The following is a 21,876-nucleotide window of genomic DNA, read 5'->3' on the forward strand; positions in this document are numbered from 1 at the left end:
GGTGATTTCTGTTGTGTTTACTTGCATAGTTATGACAGTAGTGTGGTGTGACATGAAATCAGTGTCATCGCTAACCAAACATCACTGCGTTCAGTGGGCAAAGCCCTCGACGGTCGCCCTCGGCCTCAGAAGCAGTTATCTCAGCCTTCTCTGGGGGCGAACGATCACTCCGAGTCCGTACGCTTGAGAGGCAGCCAATCCAGCGAGGGCTCGGAGCTCACACACTCCACATCGATCAACACGTCCTCCCCGAACAGCGTCACCCATAGCTCAGACGTGAGCAGAGATGCTGACATAGGTGAGGGATGAAAACCGATTCAACACCTCCAGTTAGAAACCAAACACTCCAACTCTGACTCTCCACTCAGGTGGGACACCAACCTCTGGACCGTCAAGGTTGAGCGATGGCCTCCCCTCTGACGCTCTGGATGGCTTATCGTACCCTCCAACACACCTGGACTTGTACAGCCTTGACCAGCTGCAGGAGGATGATCGAGAAATTGAAAGGTAAATTATTCAAGTCACTCTAGTGGAAATGATTTTACTTTTGGAAAGGGAGTGGATTTATGTTGGATGTCTTGATTTGCAGAGCTCATGATGGAACACCAAAAGCTCTGAGAAGGTTTGTCAACCTGCTTTACGTAATACTTCATCATCTATAAACACACATTTAAAGCTTTTGAGCGTAAGCTGTGATTAAGCTCTTTAGCTTTTTACAAAAATGTGTGTTGAGGTGTAAAAGATTAGCAGCCATGTGGCCCAGAAACTGTGACAAGCATTATTGTTATCAGTGTTTCCAAATCTGAAGTTCGCCCAAAGTGTTACATTTGTCTTATGGGGTTCATTTTGGAATCTTTAATAGGGTGGAAGGCCTGGGCGCCGCAGATGTCCAGAGTGAGGACGATCAAGGAACCGACTCGGAGCACGACCCGCCCAACTGGCAGCAACTTGTTGGGCGGGAAGTCTTGGCCGGTCTGAGGCCTCATGAGATCAAGAGACAAGAAGTCATAAATGGTGGGGATGTTGTATCTCTGTCTTTATTATAGGTTTATTGTGGTCATATGCTAATGTGGCTCATTGTCCCCTGCAGAACTCTTTCACACAGAGCGTGCTCATGTGCGAATGCTGAAGGTGTTGGATCACGTCTTCTACCAGAAGCTTTCAAAAGACTCCATCTTGCCCACCGCAGACGTCAGGAACATCTTTACCAACCTGGAGGAGATTCTGCAGCTACATGGTATCCGAATGTGAATGACTGGTCGGGAAATGGGACAAAGCAATGCACATACTGGGCACAATTCTGCACCTTGTTATTTATCATAATTTGCCGTATAGTATGCAGACACACATCCTTGTCCAACCCTGCCTCCGTTTTTTTAATTTCAGTCACAATACTGGAGAAAATGGCAGCCATTCGGAAGAGAAATGAGTCCTCAGTAATTGATCAGATAGGAGATGACTTGCTCTCATGGGTGAGTACAGTTCTCGGTCTGAAATTGTATTTTCTCTCTCAAACATTTTCTGATATTGAATACATTTCCAGATGACTGATGTGGACGGGGGAAATGTATTGTGCAGTGAGAGATTGAACTGTTGCTGAAAATTGCTTCATAAGAGAAAAAAATATCGCCTCCAGATTGCTTTTGCAGTCTCACATCTGTTTATTTTGACAGGTTTAATGTACAAGAAAGAGGTGAGCTGTGGTGCAGCGGCCGGCCATTTTTACACTTAATGGGCCTTTAACGTTTAACCTGTGACAAAAGTGAAAAAAAGAAAGGTGTAAGAGCGGGGCAAAAGGGGGGGGTTATGTGAGGCCTGTAACGCTGCCCTCGATTTGGCTGACATCTCTGAGTTTTGATATGGAATGTGAGATGTGAGGAAGCCACACATCAGCTTGGAACCCTGGGTAAAGTCACTCTGTGGGGGATAAGTAGGGTAAACGCTCCCCAGAGGGTCTGACCATTGATCTCCTCTACATAAACCTAAGCCCCCCTCTTCTACAACAGCTTAAGTCTAGCCCCCTTGTGGGAGTTCTGACACGCTGCAACCATGGCAACCATCCCGACCCAAATCGAAGTGATTGCCATCTTAACTCCTGTCCTGGTTTGGGTGCTTCCAGTTCAGTGGCGGAGAGGAAGAGAAGATCAAGCTGGCGGTGGGGACGTTCTGCAGCAACCAGCCTTTCGCTCTGGAGATCATCAAGAGCAAGCAGAAGAAAGACTCGCGCTTCGCCTCCTTCATCCAGGTGAGAACAAACACGCCGTTATTGTGGCAGGACATTAACACAAAATGACCCCTTGTCTTTTTCAGGAGGCCGAGAGTAACAGACTGTGTCGGCGGCTGCAGCTGAAGGACATCATCCCTGTGGAGATGCAGCGACTCACCAAGTACCCGCTTCTACTGGACAACATCGCCAAGTACACAGGTGCCGTGGCGCTATGCTCTGATTTTTTTTTCTATCAAGAATAATGTTTGAATTTGATGGGGGCGAATAACATATTTGGGTCTTCTCGGTTATTTTGAATCTGGATGATAATGTGAAGTGCTGACCCTGTCACTAGATCAAGCATTGTGGACTTCATGTGTAGAATTCCTCAACATCTTTGACAGTATTCTCCAGAGACATCATTCAACTGTGCAACAAAATTATACTAACGTCATGAATATATGAAGTTCTCTCACTGTAATTTTTTTAACGGTCCTCTATGCTGCTCTTTAACAGCACTTCCCTCTCATGTTCAGCACATTTTTATGTTTCGTTTTATGTCCAATGTATTGTGACATTTGAGTTCCCTGTACCTGAGGTCTGGTTAGCACTATGACTGATGCATGGCACTTGTTTTAACGACAAATTTCAATGCAGCCAGGTCGACCACTACTGTAGTGCTGAATGTGACTGCGTTATATTAATCCTCATATAAGGAAATGCCAAGTGTGCACTCCAGCATTAGCAACCATTACAGTCCAGGAAAGAAAAAAAGCCATAATCCTGTCCGAAGGTCTGTAAAATATCATTTGTCAGAGACCACACTGTGCAGAGTTTTAGTTTTGTTTATAGCCAACACCCTGGTCTGGATTATTTGAGGGTCAAGTGAATGAAAGTGCCACCGGAAGCAGAGCTTCACTCCAAGTTGTTCATCTGTTACAGATAACACTGTGGAGAAGGATAAAGTGAAACAGGCTGCAGATTGTTGCAGAAAGATCCTCAATCATGTCAACCAGGCTGTGAAGGAATCGGAGGACAAGCAGGTTTGAGTTGCTCCTTGAGCCTGTCCTCGAGACTCGTTCTCCCATCACTGCCTTACTCTGCGCCTCTTCTCCCATCAGAGGTTGGAAGACTACCAGAGACGGCTGGACCTCTCCTCCTTAAAACAGACAGACAACCCCATGATCCTGGAGCTCAAGGTAGCTTGTCCACAGCAGCAGCCTTTTCTTGTTTCTTTTGTTGTTCTTTAACAACGGGTCTTTTGTTCCTCCTTCAGAACCTCGATCTTACCAAGAAAACGATGGTCCACGAGGGTCCTCTCTCATGGAAAGTGAACAAGGACAAAACAATAGGTTTGTTTCCTCAGACTATGTCTGGAATGAAATCACTTGACATTTAATCTGTGAACGTATATGAATTAGTTAGATCACATGTGTGATGACCAGGGACTCTTTTCATGGTATTGTGTTGAGTACTGCAACTGCACGTACTCTCTGCAACTGGATTCCTCATACAGTAGCATCACCACGTGCCGTGTTTGCCATGAGAATAACCATAGGACCATGTCATAATAATAAAAATAGTAATAACAGTCATCATCATGAAATACTTTCTTCCACTGTTTTCCCCACCTTTTGTCTTCTTTTTTGGTTTTGTTTTGTTTGCCTTCATCCCTAACCATTTCAAGCTTTTGAAATAGTGCTATCAAGGTGGAGTGTCCTATTGAATAAAACTCAAGACGGCAAAAAGAGCTTTAACTGTTGCGCTGCGTTGTGGGCGCTTTTCATCGTTATTAATTTTGGCCTGAAACATTATGGCCTGAAATAAAATACCGCTGGCCGCTGAGTGTGGTTCTGAAGCTTGTCTCTCCTTCCAGAGCTGTACACTCTCCTCCTGGAGGACATCTTGGTTCTGTTACAAAAACAAGACGAGCGTCTGATCCTCAAGTGTCACAGCAAGAACTTGGCAGGGACGGCGGACACCAAACACATCTTCAGTCCCATCATCAAGCTCAACTCTGTGCTGGTGCGCTCGGTGGCCACAGGTGAGCAACAGCCCCTGTTGAAAGTGGAACAAAGTGGCTATAAATAACAGGACAAACACCCATGGCTCTCTTTACTCCTCTCCTTCAGACAACAAGTCCTTCTTCGTCCTCTCCATGTCAGACAATGGTGCTCAGATCTACGAGCTGATGGCTCCGACTGTCTCCGATCAGAGAACGTGAGAAACCACAACACCGTCCTACATTTACATTCAGAATTAATAGAGCCTTTTTTTGTTTTTGCTCACAAGGTGGCAGCGTTTAATCACCCAGAGAGCTGATGCCATGAAAGTCAAGCCTCACAGCGTCATCCCGTTACCTCAGACCGAGTCAGTTGGCACCTTCACACCTAAACCTGAGTGACTCGCTCCCATCTGTGTCGCTGATGTCCTCTGTGTTGCAGTGTGGAGAGAGACGGCGTGGACATCATCACTGCCGGGGTCTCCAGGCTGAGCAAGGATCCGGACCGCACTTCCACCGGCAGCACGCAGTCTTCAGGTAGTACAGGTGGAACTGGTCGCCCAGATAAACGGGTTCAGCACTGAAGTATTCTTCTCTCTCAGACAAAGAGGGCAGTCCGGCCGTCAGGGCTGTGATGCAGTGCTCCAACCCCTTTGAGGTGGTGAAGGCCGAGGAAGAGGAGGAGGAAGGTTTTGTGGACCCGGAACTTCCCTTCCAAGTGAGCGACGACAGCAGAGAAGGCGACTTTTTCAACCAGTTCCCCTCCAGAGCAGATGAAGCTCTAAAAACATGTGAGGACGTTGGCCCCGCTCGACACATGCTTCGTGTGCTTGGTGGTGTTGACGCGGCGCCCTCTTCTTTCCTGCAGTGGCAGCATTGAAACAGGCCTTGGTGACCCAGCTCATGTCGCAGGAGGCCGCGGAGAGGAACAAGAGGTCCACAGGGGCTCGTCTTCTCAGGACCACCTCTCTGAGGACCCCTGTGGAGAAGTGTGCGCGGGTGTTGGTCCACAATGGCTCCGAGAGGAACAGCACCCAGACAGAGGACCTGGCTCAGGACCTGGGCTCAGGGGACACGGGCTTCTTCGACTCTCCTGAGGACTATGGTGAGTCGATCTGTGAAGTCTTTCTACCTCTTTCCTGATACTAGAAATGGAAGTCAGTGCTGGGAACAGTAACTACTACGTCACGTTGGAACTACGACTCGATGCCTTAACACTTACACACCTGTCACCAACTGGCTGCCACGATCATGCTGATGCTTTTCAAACTGCCAAAACATGCCACCAAGTACAGTAAAGAGCCAGATCGTGTGGAGGCCTGTTGGACCTGTGTCCAGCTTGCATGACCCAGTATTTTCACAGAAGGCCTTTGCTAGACCTCCTCTTCTGCTGCTGCAACAACCGGCGATGACTCACTGTTGCCATGATGACGATAGTTTCTCATCCTGACTGCTGCAGCTGCTTCCAATGCAGTTGCACCAGCCACATCTCCGTCACTTACTAAACCTGCCATCGCGAGTAAAACTTGCTCCACTGCTGAAACTTCCTCGACCCGTAGCCATGATCGCTTGGACTACTTTTCCTTCCTGCTTCTACCTGGTTGATTTCGGCTGTTAATTCTCACTGCTACTTTCACCTGCTGCGAGCCCTGCACCCTTTGCTGCTCATGCTTGTGTACATGTTTACACTAATGCTTTGTCAGGCTGAGCATCGATGCGACAGAAACTACGGCGAAAACAATTGCTGCTGTTGTGTTGCTTCCGTCTGCTGCTGCTAACAGAGCGTCACGTCTGCATCTCTCAGCAGGTTACCTAGTCCTGGAGGGCTACGGTGGTGCAGGCGAAAGCAGCACGGACGACGACATCCTGGCAGCCACCACAGGGAAGCAGCTCAGCACCTCGCAGGGCTGCGCCGCCGACTCCGGCATCAACTTGAGGTTCTCCTCGGCGTCTCACGCCGGCAGCCTCTCTACCTTCAGCAGACAAGTCCTGTCTCACCTCAGAAGCCTCCAGAGCAACTTGAACTATCTGAAGGTCAATTGGTTCTTTATTCACTCCGACTTCTTATTCACTTGGCTGCATCAACGTCCGATCTGACTGAGGCCTGTTCTTTTTCCACAGGAGGTCGAAGCCAAGTACAATAATCTACTATGCCAAAGGCCGGAGAGGTCGGCAGCAGACGTCAACAAAGGTGGCGCTGCTGACTCTTCTCATTCAGTGGCAGGTTTGACTGGGGAATGATCTCACCCTCAGGTTCCTCTCTGTCTTTTCCAGATAAGAGATAGTGTGGATTTCATGCCGCAGCTTCTGGCTCTGTTCCCAAAGAGGAAGCTGCTGTAGCAGTCTGCTGCGACTACTTGAGTCCGGAGAGCTTCTGGATGTTCTATAAGCTTGTCCTCTCACTGCTGTTGCCCCCCCTTTGTCCATCGCAGTCGCCCAGGGAAGGAGAGAGGAGAGTGAAAGCAGAACGTTTTGAGGGGTGGAGTCATCGTCACCCACCTCCATCAGCACAAGGCAATCAGGGACACGGGGCTGCTCCCTCCCAGAATAGAATCACCTCGCTCCTCTGTGACCCCCCACCTCACCCCCTCCTCCTGCGAGAAAGAGAACTTATACCAAAATGTACAAAGAGATGTGTTTTACATATATACATATATATCTGCATATGTATATCTATATATTTGAAACACGCAGCAAGAAAAGGAAAAATTTAAGATAATGTATTTAGATTTTGTTTTTTTTTTTTATCCCGTATGTATTTATTTTCTTTTGTTTCATTTTTTAAGTGTTTTCGTGCATTGCTTGCATGCGTTTTGGCCGTTGTGTTACAATTTTGGCTGCTTCAGTCGCACAGGGTTGGTGTGTGTGTTGGAGTGCACACTGGCGCCGTGTGCATGCGAGCTCCACTTGGAGAAATGGCAGGAGTTTATCCAGACGGCCTCAAAAAAACCAGACCCCACCGTGTCAGAACCCCCCGAACAACCGTGGAGTTAACTAGAATGAAGAGTCCGACGGCTCTGATCTGGTCCTGTTACATTTCCATCCGTTTTTTTTTGCCTCTTTTTTTTTTTTCCCGCCCGTGAACAGTTGGCGTCCGCCGTCGGAGCTTCGGCAGCTTCCGTTCTTTCCTCGGCCCTTTCACTCGCTTCCGCCTCTGAGGTGTCGGGCCGACCCGGCTCCTCTGATCTCACTGCCTGATACTCTAATATTGTCATGAAGTTCAACATATACTGTACAATGATCAACTTGGAAGGTTATGCATCACTTTAATAAATAAACGGTGCCATGACTCATCGGACAAGACCTGCCTATTTCTCAGCGCTGAATGTGCTGTCTCATCCCCAGTTGCAGCTCCGTTTGAGTAAGTCATCTGCAGAAAGCTTTGCTGTGTTGCTGTGTCCTTCTTTAGACGTGTTAAACGTCAGAACGCCATTGCAGTTTCTCATGAACCCTGTTGTGCTTCGTCCCAGATCCTGTTGTCAGGTTCAGAATCATTTCTCTCAACCAGCACTAATAACTCAGAAATTTAGAGTCGTCAGTGGACGCCTGCCTCCGTGTGCAGTGGTAAGCACCGCAACAACCTTTGCAATGTTTTCCAGTTGCTCTGCCCACTCACAAACCAGTTTCTTTCATCACTAAATATGTCTGAACTGTGAAATTCAGTACAAAAAATCCACGAAAGTTCACCTCTTTTGAGCGGGAGTGATAAATATTGTAGAAGAATATTATATTGTAGGAAAGTTCTTGAGCAGTTTTCTTTTTTTTTCAAGTGTGCGTGAAGTTATTCACTAGTTCTGCTGGTCTATGAGAGAAAATAAATCAATAATTCCCTCTCTACGTGGGGGAAGGGACACCCTGGAAAGGTTGCCAGGACATCGCAGTGTGCACCCAAGTAATTCTTTACCATCTTTATGTTTTTGGGGTGAGGGAGGAAACCAGAGTCTCAGAAAAGGCTGAGGTTTGTCCCTCAAAAAATGCTTGATAAAATAGCTGTTCAGTTGCCTCATCTTGTTTCCCAAATGTTGACACGGAAGTGACTGGGCCACATGACTCGCATTTGCGAGAAGCGTGTTCCTGGTTGATTTGTAGTTGCCAGAGAGTCTGAGGATGCGATCGCACCAGCAGATGTCACTGCAGTTCACTGCCTCCATCGCTGTGTGACAGAGACATGGAGATGGTTGTGATGGGGCCTGGATGTTTACAGTGCTGTAAAAGTGTCGGCCAAGGCGGCACATGTAATGGGAGCAGGAGATTAAGTTTAATGAAGAAAGCGATGAAAGTGTCAGCGAGGACCAGAGGTGAGTCACTGCTGTGTGTCAGCGCTGACCTTCTCTTGGAGCTGGAGAGCTTGGGATGACTGTGTTGCAAGTACCCGACATGTAATCCTCCTAATGTACATTTTCTAATATCCTCATTTTTATAGAGATTTTTAGAATGACGTGAAATCTTGCTTTAAACAGCCGTCAGGTTATTTATATCTCTAGGCATTTGGTTAAAACATTTTTTCCTAAAAAAATGAAAATAAAAAAATAACAATTGCTGTACTTACAATTCATTTATGTTGCTTCTTGGTGGAGCCTAAAAGCATGTTTTATATTATACAATTATTTTTAATTAATTCTTCTTTATTTGAGTCTTTTTTTAGGTAAGATGTCACTCAAAGTACCGCACCATAAGTATAGCCGACTGCAGTCCTGGATGTTAATGCACATGAGCTTATTATGTTTATGTGTCACAATTGAACGCATGGTTTTCCGTATAATGTCAGCACTAAGAGTGACGTCAGCCCTGGATGGCTTTTCATCCAGCAGGTGGCAAACTCTCCCCATTCTCCACCTCAGTGGAAGAGGATCCACCCTTAAACCTGCAGTGACATCAGGGTTTAAAATAACTCTCGGTGCCTCTTGATTCCCAGATGTGCTCGACTCAGCCGTCTGACAAATCTCTTCAGGAGGAGAGCAACTTCCAGCGCTTGTTTTTGTCTGCTGCGCTCACGCCGCACCTGTAGCATCCTCTCCAGGCTGAGGGGACTGACACCTTCCCTCCATCAGCTCCACTGCAGTGAAGCCAGGGTATGAATCAGGAGCAGTGGAGGCTGAGTTACATGATGAAATGGGGGCAGGAGAGGAGGAGCCTAATTGATTGTGTGTTTTCTCCACATGCACCTGTCTGGCAGCTAATTGGAGTGGTGGAGACCAAGGGGAGAGAGGTGTCAGTCACCGGAGGAGGAGGAGAGCGGGGGTTCGTGTCGAGCTGGGATCAGACGAGTCCTCCCCCCTCCCCTGCTCAGATATGCAACAGTGCGGCACATGAGTCAGGCAGCAGAATTCTGCTCCATTCTGCTCTGGCTGGACTCAGACTTCCCTCTTTCAAGCCTTTCGGCGTCGGCGTTTCAGGTCACATGACCGCCACCGGCTCGTCTGGACTCGGCTGCTGTGTGTCGCAGAGAAAGAGGAAACACGAAAATGTGCTCTTCCATGCTGCCACCGTCACCACTCCTGGATGTTTTTGAGACTCTGTGTTTCCATGGCTCATTGGGCCGACTTGTATTGTGTGTCAGTCCCTGGTCGTGTGAAACCTGCTGCTGGGACGGAGCTCTCGTACACAACAGTCGCCCCGGAGCACTTCAGTACGTGGAAGTTCAGTCCGAGAGATCGGGACGAAAGAAAGCACCCGAGCAAGAGGGGCTCTACCCATAAGACCCCCGTAACACGGATTCATTTGCAGCATGATCAGGCGGCGACATGGCGACAGGTTTTAGGTGCTTAACCTGAGAACATGCCACAGTCAGCGGCACTACTGAGGTGTTTTTCCACCCGATATTTCCGATGTAAAGGGCGACACAGCAGTTTCCACGGTAACTGTTTGACTCACTTGTGGGACTCGGCAAGTGCGACGACGGCTGTGGACGATGTGGAGTCGCTTCAGGGGGCCACCAGATGGCGCTGTCTTCTGTATATCCGGCATTGAACAACTATTTCAATGAAACCTCACCTTCAAATCAAGAGCGCCACCTGCAGAGCTCTGAACTGCTTCATAAACCCTCATCAACCCATGTGACAACCCATGAAGTTTGGTGGCGAAGGGCAGATGAGGCTTCATGAAACACTGTCCTCATGTTTAGAGCTCAGTCGGTGGCGCTGTTGGTTTGAAAATGAGGTGAGGTTTCATTGAAGTGGGAGTTCTAATCCAACATTTTTGAGCAGACAGCGCCATCTGGTGGGCTCTGAAAATGGGGACAGTGTTTCATGAAGCCTCATGAAACCATGTAGTGTGGCGTTATCTATGGATCGAACCTAAGTGGATTTTCTTGAATGTAGACATTAGACAAGCGACTTGCCTCCAGTTTTTTTTGCCACCGAAAGGGTTTGTATTTCTCTTCCAGCAGACAGACACACATCACTGAGGTTCTTATCGCAGCTCTGAAGCCAATGAAGGATTTTCTTATCTTCTCTTATCACCAGCTGTTGCCCTCTTGTCAGGACCTTCGTTCCGGGGACCATCATCCCCACACTCCTTTGCTTCCGATGTTCGCAGAATTCCGGTGTTTTTGTTGTGCAGCAGGTGTCAGTTCCAATCGAGTCCAGCCAGGCCTTGTCTCCTCCTCGGAGGAAGTGTAGCGTCAGGCGGTGGTCGCCTCCCCTCCCTGCAGTCATAGGGGAGTAGTACACGGCGAGTGATTGAAGGAGAGCGGAGGAGGAAGGGTTGCCGGCCGACCTGGCTTCAAGCTAAGAAGTGTTCTCTGTCCCAGCGACTGCACTCACCTGGATGCATGAGCAGAGCGGCGGGAGTGGTGGAGGGTGGGGGCTGTTGACAGCGAGGGTGGCTTTACATTCCCTCTCCAAACACTTCCAGTTGGGCTTCACTCGCTGCTGCTCTGCTCCCGTCGCTCATTTTTAAACTGGATGGCTGGTTGTTGGATCCTTCCGTGGTTCACAGTTTGGTCTCTTGAAGACCTTCGGCTGGTGGAACTTCTCTCTCCTGATTTCACCGGCGCCTCCTAGTTTTTCGTTCCTTAAAATGAATCATCCTTCAATCCTGTTGTCTCTCCGAAGTCAGGTCGCAGGGGCAGTCGTTCAAGCGAAGAGCTCCAGGCTTCCTCCCTCTGTCGTGTCCTGGGTTTGTCCTATGACTCCGCCCACCAGCGGTGTGTCCTCTTCACTCCTCAGGTGGAGGTGGCGACCTGGCAGGGATCTGCACCGACTTAAAACAGGTTTGTTTAAACCTAAAAAGTCACAGTCTCTTCTTGCTGCCGAGGATCTCCTGTCACTCAAACAGCCGTGGGCGGCTTTTTATTTATGCATTTGAAGCAATATTTTCTTGTGAGTTTCACCAGTGGAGGATCAGATTTTAGATCTAATCCGTTCCTTTTCTCTCTCTCGACACAGCTGAAAACATACAGTCCAACTTTGCTACGTCCCTCTCTCTCTCAGAGAAGAGGTCAACCTCGATGCTCAAGGTCATGACGTGGTCACCAGAAAGAAGAGAAGTAAAGGCAAGTCAAAGCACCAGCAGCTGTATTGTTCATGCGTCTGAGCTCCAGATAGTTCACAGATTGCCATGACAGCATGAGCCCCACCCCCCCCCACCTTTCCTGAAGAAGGTGACAACTGAGGAAGCAGAACCAGACTGGTGATGTACACAAGTCTTCACTCAAACTTTATTCATGAAGCAGGCAGCTGCAACCCGGGGATTTGATTCCATGTCTGAAAATGTGAATTTAATACCATCGAGGGGAAGAAAATAAAAGGAAACCACCACTCTCACAATGGCATTGATTCCTCCCTCCCCCACCCGGTTTCATCTTACTAGTTAAAATTGAGTCTCCTTCTAAAATATGTCAAGTTATTACTTTTCTGAACATATTTTGGGGCTTCTATTTCTATAGGTAAAAGTCAAAAATAGTCATTTTTTCTCCTTCCTTGTGTTGGGTAGATGAGGCTTCATGAAACAGTGTCCTGATTTTCAGAGGCCACCAGATGGCGCTGTCTGCTGTCACTTTTTTGGACGTGAACAACTCATCAAAAGCAATTTCCGGAAATGATGCCCAGATGAGGCTTCATGAAACAGTGTCCCTCCAGAACTCAGTCGGTGGCGCTGGTAGTTTTAAAATAATGTGCAGGTTTCATTGGAATGGTTGCTCATATCCAAATATTTTAGAGCAGAGAGCGCCATCTAGTGGGCTCAGGAAACAAGGACACTGTTTCATGAAGCCTCATGAGACCGTCACTACGAAATGGTGCTTTTGGTTTAGAGATGAACTTAAGTTTCATTGGATTAGTTGTTTGAGTCCAAACATTTTACAGCAAACGCTGCCCCTGGTGGCCTCTGACAGTTATTAGTTAATAGCAGATCTCATGAATGACTTGTTGGATTTATTAGTTTTTAAACACAGATACAAAGATTCGCATGAGTATATGTTTGTCTCATTAGTTGTTTAAGAAAAGCGACTTCAGTATCCATGATATTTTCTTATGTTTCACTGGGAAATGTGTTGAAAGGAAGAAGAAACAGAGGAGGATGTTGAAACAAAACAAGGCACCATGAGAAGAGCAGCATTATTAATACACGAAGGAGAGTCCCACTCGCTGCTTTCAAAACTTCACACCAGCGAGAATAAAAAGCCGCTGTGGTTAATGAAGTTTGTGGAGTGTTCAACAAAACCAAGCCGAAGGTTACGTTTGGCTGCAGACGACCTCACGTCGACAAACCCGTCGGTGGAAGCCGCGCTCTCTCCTTCGCTGGCGGGTGTTTCGGGTCATGTGAGGGACCCAAAAGAGTTTCCCATCAATATGCTAATGCGTTTCCGAACGCCTCTTCTGTGGAGGCTGATTTATTTATCACATATCTATGGATTATTGCTGCACGCGCCACTGCTCCGCGACCAGGCTGGAAGTTGTCACTCAGCAAATCATTCATCGAGCAGGCGTCGTCCTCACCTCAGCTCTGCTGCTTTTATGGTGTGCGGCGAGCGTGGCATCGATACTCACGGGAGGGTGCGGCCTGGAGGCCCTTCATCACCGGGGCCTGCGGGAGGTCAGACTTGAGCCCAGTCAGCATCAGAATTAGCCACGTTCATGTTGGACCGCGCTCCTGCCGAGGCTCGCCGCGCCATAAATCACTGTCTTGTTGCCTGGTGATCGTCAGAAGCAATTATGTCGGAGATGAGAATGGAACAGAAGGACGACTTTGAACAGTTCAAATTGCGTCGGGATAAATCAGCAGGCGATTAATGAAGAGCGGCTGCTGGTCCACGTGAATGTGTGTTTTGGTCAGATCCAGGAGGGAACTGGCTTTTTCAGTATTGAAATATTGGAAAGAGATTTGAACCGCTTTAAACTCTGTGAAAGGCCAATGATGTTTGCAGATGATGTGGTGGCTTGATGGTGGTGTTGGGCGGATGAGGCTTCATGAAACACTGACCTTATTTTTAGAGCTCAGTTGGTGGTGCTGTTGGCTTAAAAACGAGGAGCAGCTTTCAATGAAATGTTTGATCAAATCCAAAGATTTTTGGAGCAGAGAGCGCCACATAGTGGGCTCAGGAAATGAAGACTCACGAAGCCTCATGAGACCATCACTATTTGACAAGAGAACGTAACTGCAAGCGCCCATTGAATTCACAATGTTACTCTTGACCACTCTTTACCAAAACCATGTGAAATGACATGAAACCATGTGATTGTCGCAGATATTTAACTCCAGCAAGACTCAAGTCATATTCATCAAATTTACGAAATTATAAAAAAAATACACTTGATGCAAACTGTTATGGATACAATAAATATGGCAAACAATATCTGTATATTGTGAAATAATAATAAAAAAATAAATAAAATAACAATAAAAATAAATAATGGCTTTTTTCCCAAAATAAAATGTAAAGAAGATGTAAAGTGCAAGTAAAACTACCGCTATTAATATTTATATTTTTATATTTTTTAATAAATGTAATTTATTTATTCTGTATTTTCTGTACAATTTTAAAGACTGGGGCTCGTCACTAGTGAAACATTGTCCCCATTTTCAGAGCCAAATATTCCAATGAAACCTCACCTCATTTTAAAGCCACAGCGCCACCTACTGAGCTCTGAAAATAAGGACACTGTTTCATGAAGCCTCATCTGCCCATCACTAGGGGCCACCACTATCACTCTCGCAAACTTCAGGCTGTTTTCTTCTGCTCCTTTGAGCCTGACGTCAATTGAATGACCCACTACTGCCACCAGATGGCGAAGCGGTGGATTCAAACCGAGCGTCTCACAAGCGACAGGCGTCACCTTTGAGCAGGCCTCTCCGAGGCGCTGTTCAGACAGAGCTGGTCCCAAGGATCACCTCCAGATGGACATGTTTGCAGGTCAGAAAGTCCTGGTGCTGCCTGAGTCTTCAGTATATGAAGGTTATCGTCCCTGAGGTGTGACCTCTATGTGAGGCGTGAAGGTCGTTTGTTATCACTGAAGCAGGTTGTCAGATTGTCTCATAATTGTCGCCCTGGAAATCGTCCTGCTTAAGGACCAGTTTATTGACCCCCAGAAGTAAGTCACCTTAATTCAAGGGCATTGGATGACGCCTTGTCACTGGTTGCTACCTCCGTGGAAGCCCCTCCCTCGACGGCAGGCCGGACCAAATGGGATTGATTTTGATGCTGCACTTCTTTCCTCCAGAATTGAGCAGAAGCCAATATCAGATGGATGGGACTGGAGATCAATGCGCGCTCCAGCGTCGGATTAATCCATTGCCTCTCTGGAGTAATCACTGTCCCGCGCACGACAGTGAGTCTGGGGCGAAAACGTGGCGCTGGGCGGAGACAGAGGGGGAGATGAATGGAGCCGCTCCCTCACGTGGGAGGAACGCGCTACAGTGTCAGCTGCGGGAACAGTGCTGTCGCCGCTGACCCTCCTGGCTGCGCCGCCGAATGATCCACCCATCCCATGATAAGCAGGCACCTGTGGGGCGGCGTTGCCCTTGTCTAGTTACGGCGAGGCGCTGCGATGGAGGAGGGAGGGAAAGAGGCAGCGGGTGCCACGACCCACTCCGGCTCCTTGGGTAACTTCAGCTGTTCCTCCATCCTCTGCTGCTCCTGGACCCGAGGCCACGTCAACAAAAGCCAGAGCAACGGGAGGAAAAAGCAGCTGGACAGACGTATGGCTGGAGCTGCTGCGTGTGACAGCGATGGATGGAGACTGTCTCAGCGCGGCTGACAGCAGATCTGTTTCTGGAATTGATCACGCTGACCCAGTTATCCGCCCAAATATACAGACGTCAGCCTGGAGACCAATCCAGGGATTCAGACCGAAACTTCAAAACATGTTTAGAGCCTCATCTATTGGCTCGCTACATCAATGTTATATCACAGAGGGGAAACCACGTGGACGTTACGGGGAGGTCGCGGGCGGCGGGACTCTATCGCAGCTTCATGAGGAGAAGAGAAAACACCCAGAAGCTGGATTCAAACCTGCTTGGTGGAGAAGTCCTGTCTGGCTTTCAGAGCCCACCAGACGGCACTGAAAAATGTTTGGATTAGAACAACCATTTCAGTGAAACTAACAGCGCCACCTACTGCGCTCTAAAAATAAGGAGCCTGTCTCATGAAGCCTCACCTGCCCACCACGACCGTGACGTACAGTATATACCCAGCCACCATTGACTTAGTTGCAAGATCAGCAGCCGGGAGACAAAACATCTGGGCTGGAGGAGGCTCCGTGAGTGTCCTCACCAGACAGAAGCACATCCAATGAAGAGCGATGCTCCGGGCCTGTAGAATCATGACATTAATAACAGGAGACTGAAGAGTGCGAGCGCGTCTCCCGGCTCCCACCGCGTCCGGACGCCATACGTCTTGCGGTGTCGACATGCGGCGCGTAATTGTGCGCGCTGTACACAGGTACGAGGAGCGCATTATTACAACACGCTGTCTCTTATGTGAGGCTGATGCCCCACCGCTGCCTCGCTTTATGTTTAAAGCATGAGCATGAATTTTACATGAGCGTTGAAGGCGAACAGGTTTGTCTTCCAGAGACAGCTTTCGTAAACAGTGACTTATGAAAAAAAAACACCTGCACATCTAATACAGTGAGACGGGAGTGTTGAGTGCGTCTCCAAATCCAATTTAGGCTCCGACATTAATTCAGCGAGGTGTAGTTTAAGACATTCCTTCACCTGACACAACCACATCATGTCATGTTCACGTCTGTCCTTTCTGCCGACCAACCGACTCTTCGATATCTGTGAATACATGGAAAACCACGAGCATGTGAGGTTGAGACAACAGACAGGAAACAAGGCTGTGGTTTAACAAGTGATTCTTAACAAGCGTTTTTCAAAACTGAATTAAACTTTGCAGAAGAGAACATATTTTTTTCTGGCACCTTTGTTGTTGGAATCCAGAGATCATCACTTCCATAGACAGAAAGACACGTTCTTAAACCCATAAGGTTTGAAATCTAGGGCTCGTGGTGTTAACTCGACTTCTTCGCGTATATTTGTCAGGTTTCTTCCACTGTCCTGTTTCTGTTATTCACTTACTCTCTCACATACCAACCCATACCATCCTCACTCCCACGGCGTCACATATTGACGTTGGGAAAGTGGACTTTTGCGTCCTATACTGACGACAAAGGCAGCGTCGCATGTTGAGGCTTTGAATTGAAGCACATGTGGCGCCGTCCACGGTAGGTAGTCACTGTGACATATGGTGCCGTCATGTAGGAGGGGAGCCACATAAGAGTCCATAAATAGCAACTGACATCCAGTATCTTTCAGTGAAGAGAGCTTCCGCACGACTCTCCCTTCCCACTCTGCGACCCACACCCACCTGGAACGCTATACAGGAAGTCAAACTTTTTTTTTCCTCTGCCCTTGTCTCCCCTTTCCCCTTGTCTGGATCAACATGGGAAGTACCACATTTTTTAACTCATCGAAACACCTATTCGTATGTGTCAACATGAGACGCTGAAGGCTGCCTTTGACATCAGTATAGAACGAAAAAGACCACTGTCCCAACGGCAATATATGACGCCGTGGGAGTGAGGATGGGTTGCACAGGCCTCTGTCGCATTATTCGATCCTATGCCTTCAGTCTGAAGTTTTTGGTTTTTATCCTTGCAAATCATTTTATAATTTTTATACATTGTACGCAACTCATTCTCACTCTCAAAGGCAGCACAGAAAAATTGGTTGAAACACCTGTGCTTCAGATTCCAACAGAGAAGTCTGACAATGGCGTTGGACACAAAAAGTCCACTTGCAAAAAGTGGGTATTTGACACACTGGGAGCGAGAAAGTGCTGATTTCGGACTTTTAAAACGGTCTACCTGAGCCAACCGTCTCCATGGTTGTCAACGTGTTGCTCTCTAAGGTCCAGAACTTGAACGCTTTTCTGTCACGTGGAAGCCGCACTTCCACTTGCAGATGAAGAGGGCTGCCGAATGCCAACACAGTCGGCTCAGTGATGGCGCTCTGCTGAGCCTCTGCTCACGTCTCCTGTGTAGCCCAGTTTCCTGTGGACTATATCCATCCAGAAAGATCGTAACGCTGCAGAATTCCAAGATATCATGGAAAATCTAAAGATAATGTGCCATTTACCAGCTGGCGTCCCCAGACAGTTTCGTCCCTGGTCTTCGTGGCGTTTCCCACACAGTTGAGTTCCCTTCACCCTGTCTGACATTGGAGCTCCTGGAAATCTGAAAACCAAACGGCAGGAAAGCTCAAAAAGAGCAGTTATTAATTTTGTGAGTGGCTTAAAGTCGATGTTGGCAAATGTGTTCCGGGTCGTTTTGCCATGACATATTGGAAAGCCTTTCATTTTTATTGGCTTTTCATTGTGCAAAATGTGAAACTTCTGGAACAGCACTATTTGTGGTACAAAATACCTCCATTGGAAGACACTCACTGAGGTCCATGGATCCAACAGATGAGCTGCACCCGTCCCGCCGCGCTGGTTAGCGTCACTGACACCGTTTCACCTGCTCCTGCTGTGCTGTGCTGGAAAGTGTTCAGTGACATCACTTTCATGTTACTGGCCAGTGGAGCTGCCAGTGAGAGAACAGGTGGCCTGGAACCACAGACCGATAACAGTGTTCAGTATGGCACTGATGAGACGAGGGCCGTGAACTAGACCTTCAGCAAGCGTTAGACGGGACGGTGACCACCAGGGACTTGTAGTACTGACTGAACAAATGGTGACATGTGGCTGCACCTGGACCAAAAGGCTTTTGCATCCAGGACCCCGTCAGCCAGAGTGGCGAGGAGAGAAAGGAGAATGTCCCGCTCCTTATCCCACCCACACCAGCCATTCATCTCCACGCTGTTCCGAGCCGAGCACTTCCCATTTGGGACTTGGGAACTGGGATGCACCTTAAGAGGCTGGGTGGGTGCACAGGACAGAGCGGGGTGGAGGAGGCTGTGGCTGAGGCGGTTGGGAAGTTCCTCACCTGACAGGAAAAGGAAATGGACCAGTGGTTGAAATGAATAACCGCCTTCCTCAGAATAGAAGAAAAGAGGAAGCAAACTGAGAAGATGGAGCTGAATATCAAACCGAACAACAACAGGTTGATTGGATTTCAACGATCAATGGGAAACGGCGAAACGCGGCTGAGGCAGAGTTGGCGAGACCTCGCCGGGGTCAAGGGATTTAATCTACCTGACATGCTTGTGCAGAGTGCTGATCAATAAGGCTCCCGTCAGGTTGTCAGCTTCAGGAAAGAAAGAGTCTTCCAGAAGGACTACAGCTAAAGACCAAATAACCAAGTCTGACCGGAACTGAGCCGGACTCTTTTGTTTGGCCATCTCCAGCGATTATCCTCAGCCCAGACTGCACGGGAGAGGCCTCCTGCTGGACGCTTTAACTCACCTGAAAGGCCACGAATCCAAGTCTGCTGGTGCGACCTCAAGACTTGGCAGAGTTCTGAAGAGACGGACTCCAGTCAGGGGTCCGGATAATCCACCCAAAACCGGATCAGAAGGCCAGGAAATAAAAAGCACAGGACCTGATCACAGCTCTGACTGAAGGTCGACTCTCGTTGAGGCTTCAACTTCAACATTTAATTTATTCTTCTTGGGTTGAAAGGGCAAGAGAAGCGGCTTCGGCGCGGCTTTTGTCTAACTCTGTTTTGAAGAATCCGCGCGGAGCGTTTCTGTCCTAATTGCGCGGTGGCTGCTAATGAACAGAGCCAGATTGTAATGTGCACAGTTTAACCCCTGATGAAGTGCAGACCTGTGATTGACACCTGGAGCGGATGAATCCCTGCGCGGCGGCGAGAGATAACGCTGTGTGTGTCGGCGCTGACCTGTGTGTTTGTGTTCCTGCAGACCAAGCCGGGCTAATTCAAACGGACTGCTGTGCTCGGGTGGAGAGGTGTGTGCCGCCTTGACTCGTGCTCAGCAGGATGGAGGCTTTCCGGAGGCTCAGTCTGAGCAGGGAATCAGCGCATGTTGCCGCGCATGTTGCCGCGCTGTAGTTCAATATTAGCGTGAAGAGAATCTGCTTCAACAAAGACAATACAACATTAAATCTGTCGACTGACAAGTGGAGCTGAATCATTCGCACTGGTCTGATGGAGCTAATGCATGGCGCTCTCCTCCCACTGGTACAGTGATGATTCGGATGATTCTTTTGATCCTTATCGTGAGGCTTCGTTCAAGGTCAGGCTAAAAATAAAATTCCGTTGAAAAGGCTTGTGAGAAACAAACTCACTGGCCGCAACACATCTGTGTTGAATACCTTTAAATGCAGTCGGTTCCGAGGGTCTGGGGTCGAGGTGAGGCTTTGTTGATTCAGTTGGATCTCAGCTGGGACCCTGAGGGTCCACGCTCAGACCCTGCCTGGGCTCTGGCTCGGACGTGGCTCTGAGCGAATCAACGACTCATCACCGTCTCTGTCTGAGGAGCCGGAGTCACGTAACGCTTGACACAAACCAAATTGGCCTCTGTGATCGCGAGCAGGGTCAGCAGCCACAAAAGACCCTTCGCTTGCTATTGTCGGGCCTAAAACAGAGGTCTCAAACTGGCCCTCAAAGGGTTGATTGGGTGACGTTTGTTTCAGCTGCACCTGATTGGTTGAACAGTGTGTGCTAGTTTGGCTGGAACAGAAACCTGCACCCACTGTGGCCCCTTTCTGGACCACGTTGAAACCCCAGGATGGAAGCAAATTCTCAATTCAACTCACAAGCACAGTTTTGAACAGCTGACCAACTGAGTGCCACGTTCTAAATCATCGTCCCAAGACTCAATATCTCCACGTCCAGTTCTTTGTGCATTTGTGCATGGTTTAATGCATATTATACAATACTTCACCGTTTGGTAAAAGTTGGTGGCTCAGATTTGCACCCCAGGCCATGACTTTGACACGTTTCCCAAGAAAAAGACCTCGATGTTCATTGTAGACTGTAGTTCATGGACCACTTGGAACCATGGAAGCCGTGTCTAGCTCAACTCAAAGGTTGGCTGTGGTTGGTGCAAGCAGCCTTTAGCAAGAAACTTTTAATTCTGACATCAGAGTCAAAAGAGAAAGAAAAAACTCTTCCCCATCAGGCCTGACGTGCGGCGGCGCTGTCATCAGCCTTGACTGCATTGAGAGGCGGATTTTCAGGGCGGTGCACTGGTGTGAAACAGCTTTAGGTTTTAGAAACTTAGAAAAATAAATGAATCTTGAACCCAGCGCCCGTCTTTCCTCTCAGATGAATTTATCAACGGATGTGACAGAAATACAGTCTGCAACAGGACGACTGTGGTGTCTGCGATGTTTTGATGTCACCAGTCGAAAGAGGGCTTTGTTGTCCCTTCTCTGACGGGGAGGATCCGATTTCCTCCTAAACAAACCTTTCGTCTTCTTCCCATCCCTCAGAACATTTGACGTCGTAACCACTTGTATTGGCTTTGAGTTCTCCATCCAACAGTTTGGATTTAGCTTCATTCCGCGTCTTCCCATTGACCAACATTCAACATGCTTTAGCGGAATCCAAACATCTTCTGCGAGAGTGTGACTGGGCAGCAGCTTGTGAATCGCCGCGCACGTGTCCGTTACACAGAGCGGAGCCCATTAAGTCCGGTTCCAGACCGTCTCCGCGGGTGGATCGCTCTCCGAACGGTGTTTGGGTTGGCCGTCTGTAGCAAGAGCGCAGGGAAGAAGGAGTTTGAAATTTATGCCCCTCTGCTTCCTTTTATTGCTCCATTGTTAATGACTGTCTCGTCCCTCATGTCATGTTTCCCCATCTCTTTGTATCTACTGGAGGAAAGCCAGAGTCATTACCCTGCTGTCAGTCTGCGGGATCACCAGGGTTTGACTCAATGCTTGGTCACACAACATTTGCAGTGGAAGGTCATCTCGCACACACCGGGACGCACGCGCCGACACACGGATGGAGCCGCGACGCGCCAGCGCAACGCCGCTCTGATTCATTCTCTTGAATATTTAGCAGGCGGCCGGGTTGTGCTCGGAACTCGGGGGACACCCAACCACCTTTGGCTGAAGGCTGTGCATCCATCAGCTGTCAGGTTTGATTCCGGCCGTGCATGTATGGATGTGCATCAGCGGCCGGCAGGTCGCCTCAGAAGTGTACATATTTATGTGTGCTGTCTTTCATCCTCCGGTGGGACTGTTCGCTGTGGCGGGAGGGAGAGCCTCAGCACCGAGTTTCCAAAGTTCTGTGCAGCGGGAAGCATCAATTACGTC

General features: G+C 48.4%; 1 protein-coding gene across 2 annotated transcripts in view; it reads left to right on the plus strand.

Annotated features, from left to right (window-relative positions):
- The window catches only part of LOC128763709 (rho guanine nucleotide exchange factor 12-like), a 32,822-nt gene extending 25,321 nt beyond the window's left edge, over positions 1-7,501 (plus strand). For both annotated transcript variants that reach the window (XM_053872809.1, XM_053872810.1), the window contains 20 exons: positions 95-298; positions 369-507; positions 590-622; positions 863-1,014; positions 1,091-1,237; positions 1,387-1,472; positions 2,120-2,245; positions 2,311-2,425; positions 3,149-3,249; positions 3,328-3,405; positions 3,483-3,558; positions 4,083-4,250; positions 4,339-4,426; positions 4,499-4,576; positions 4,651-4,745; positions 4,811-4,999; positions 5,077-5,313; positions 6,013-6,242; positions 6,330-6,399; positions 6,483-7,501. In XM_053872809.1, the coding sequence (XP_053728784.1) occupies positions 95-298; positions 369-507; positions 590-622; positions 863-1,014; positions 1,091-1,237; positions 1,387-1,472; positions 2,120-2,245; positions 2,311-2,425; positions 3,149-3,249; positions 3,328-3,405; positions 3,483-3,558; positions 4,083-4,250; positions 4,339-4,426; positions 4,499-4,576; positions 4,651-4,745; positions 4,811-4,999; positions 5,077-5,313; positions 6,013-6,242; positions 6,330-6,399; positions 6,483-6,493 (2,423 nt within the window). In that variant the 3' untranslated portion in view covers positions 6,494-7,501. The remainder of the gene's footprint in view (positions 1-94; positions 299-368; positions 508-589; positions 623-862; positions 1,015-1,090; positions 1,238-1,386; positions 1,473-2,119; positions 2,246-2,310; positions 2,426-3,148; positions 3,250-3,327; positions 3,406-3,482; positions 3,559-4,082; positions 4,251-4,338; positions 4,427-4,498; positions 4,577-4,650; positions 4,746-4,810; positions 5,000-5,076; positions 5,314-6,012; positions 6,243-6,329; positions 6,400-6,482) is intronic.
- The last annotated feature ends 14,375 nt before the right edge of the window (positions 7,502-21,876 follow it).

Source organism: Synchiropus splendidus, chromosome 8 (genome assembly GCF_027744825.2).
Source record: "Synchiropus splendidus isolate RoL2022-P1 chromosome 8, RoL_Sspl_1.0, whole genome shotgun sequence".
In the NCBI taxonomy this organism is placed as follows: Eukaryota; Metazoa; Chordata; class Actinopteri; order Syngnathiformes; family Callionymidae; genus Synchiropus; species Synchiropus splendidus.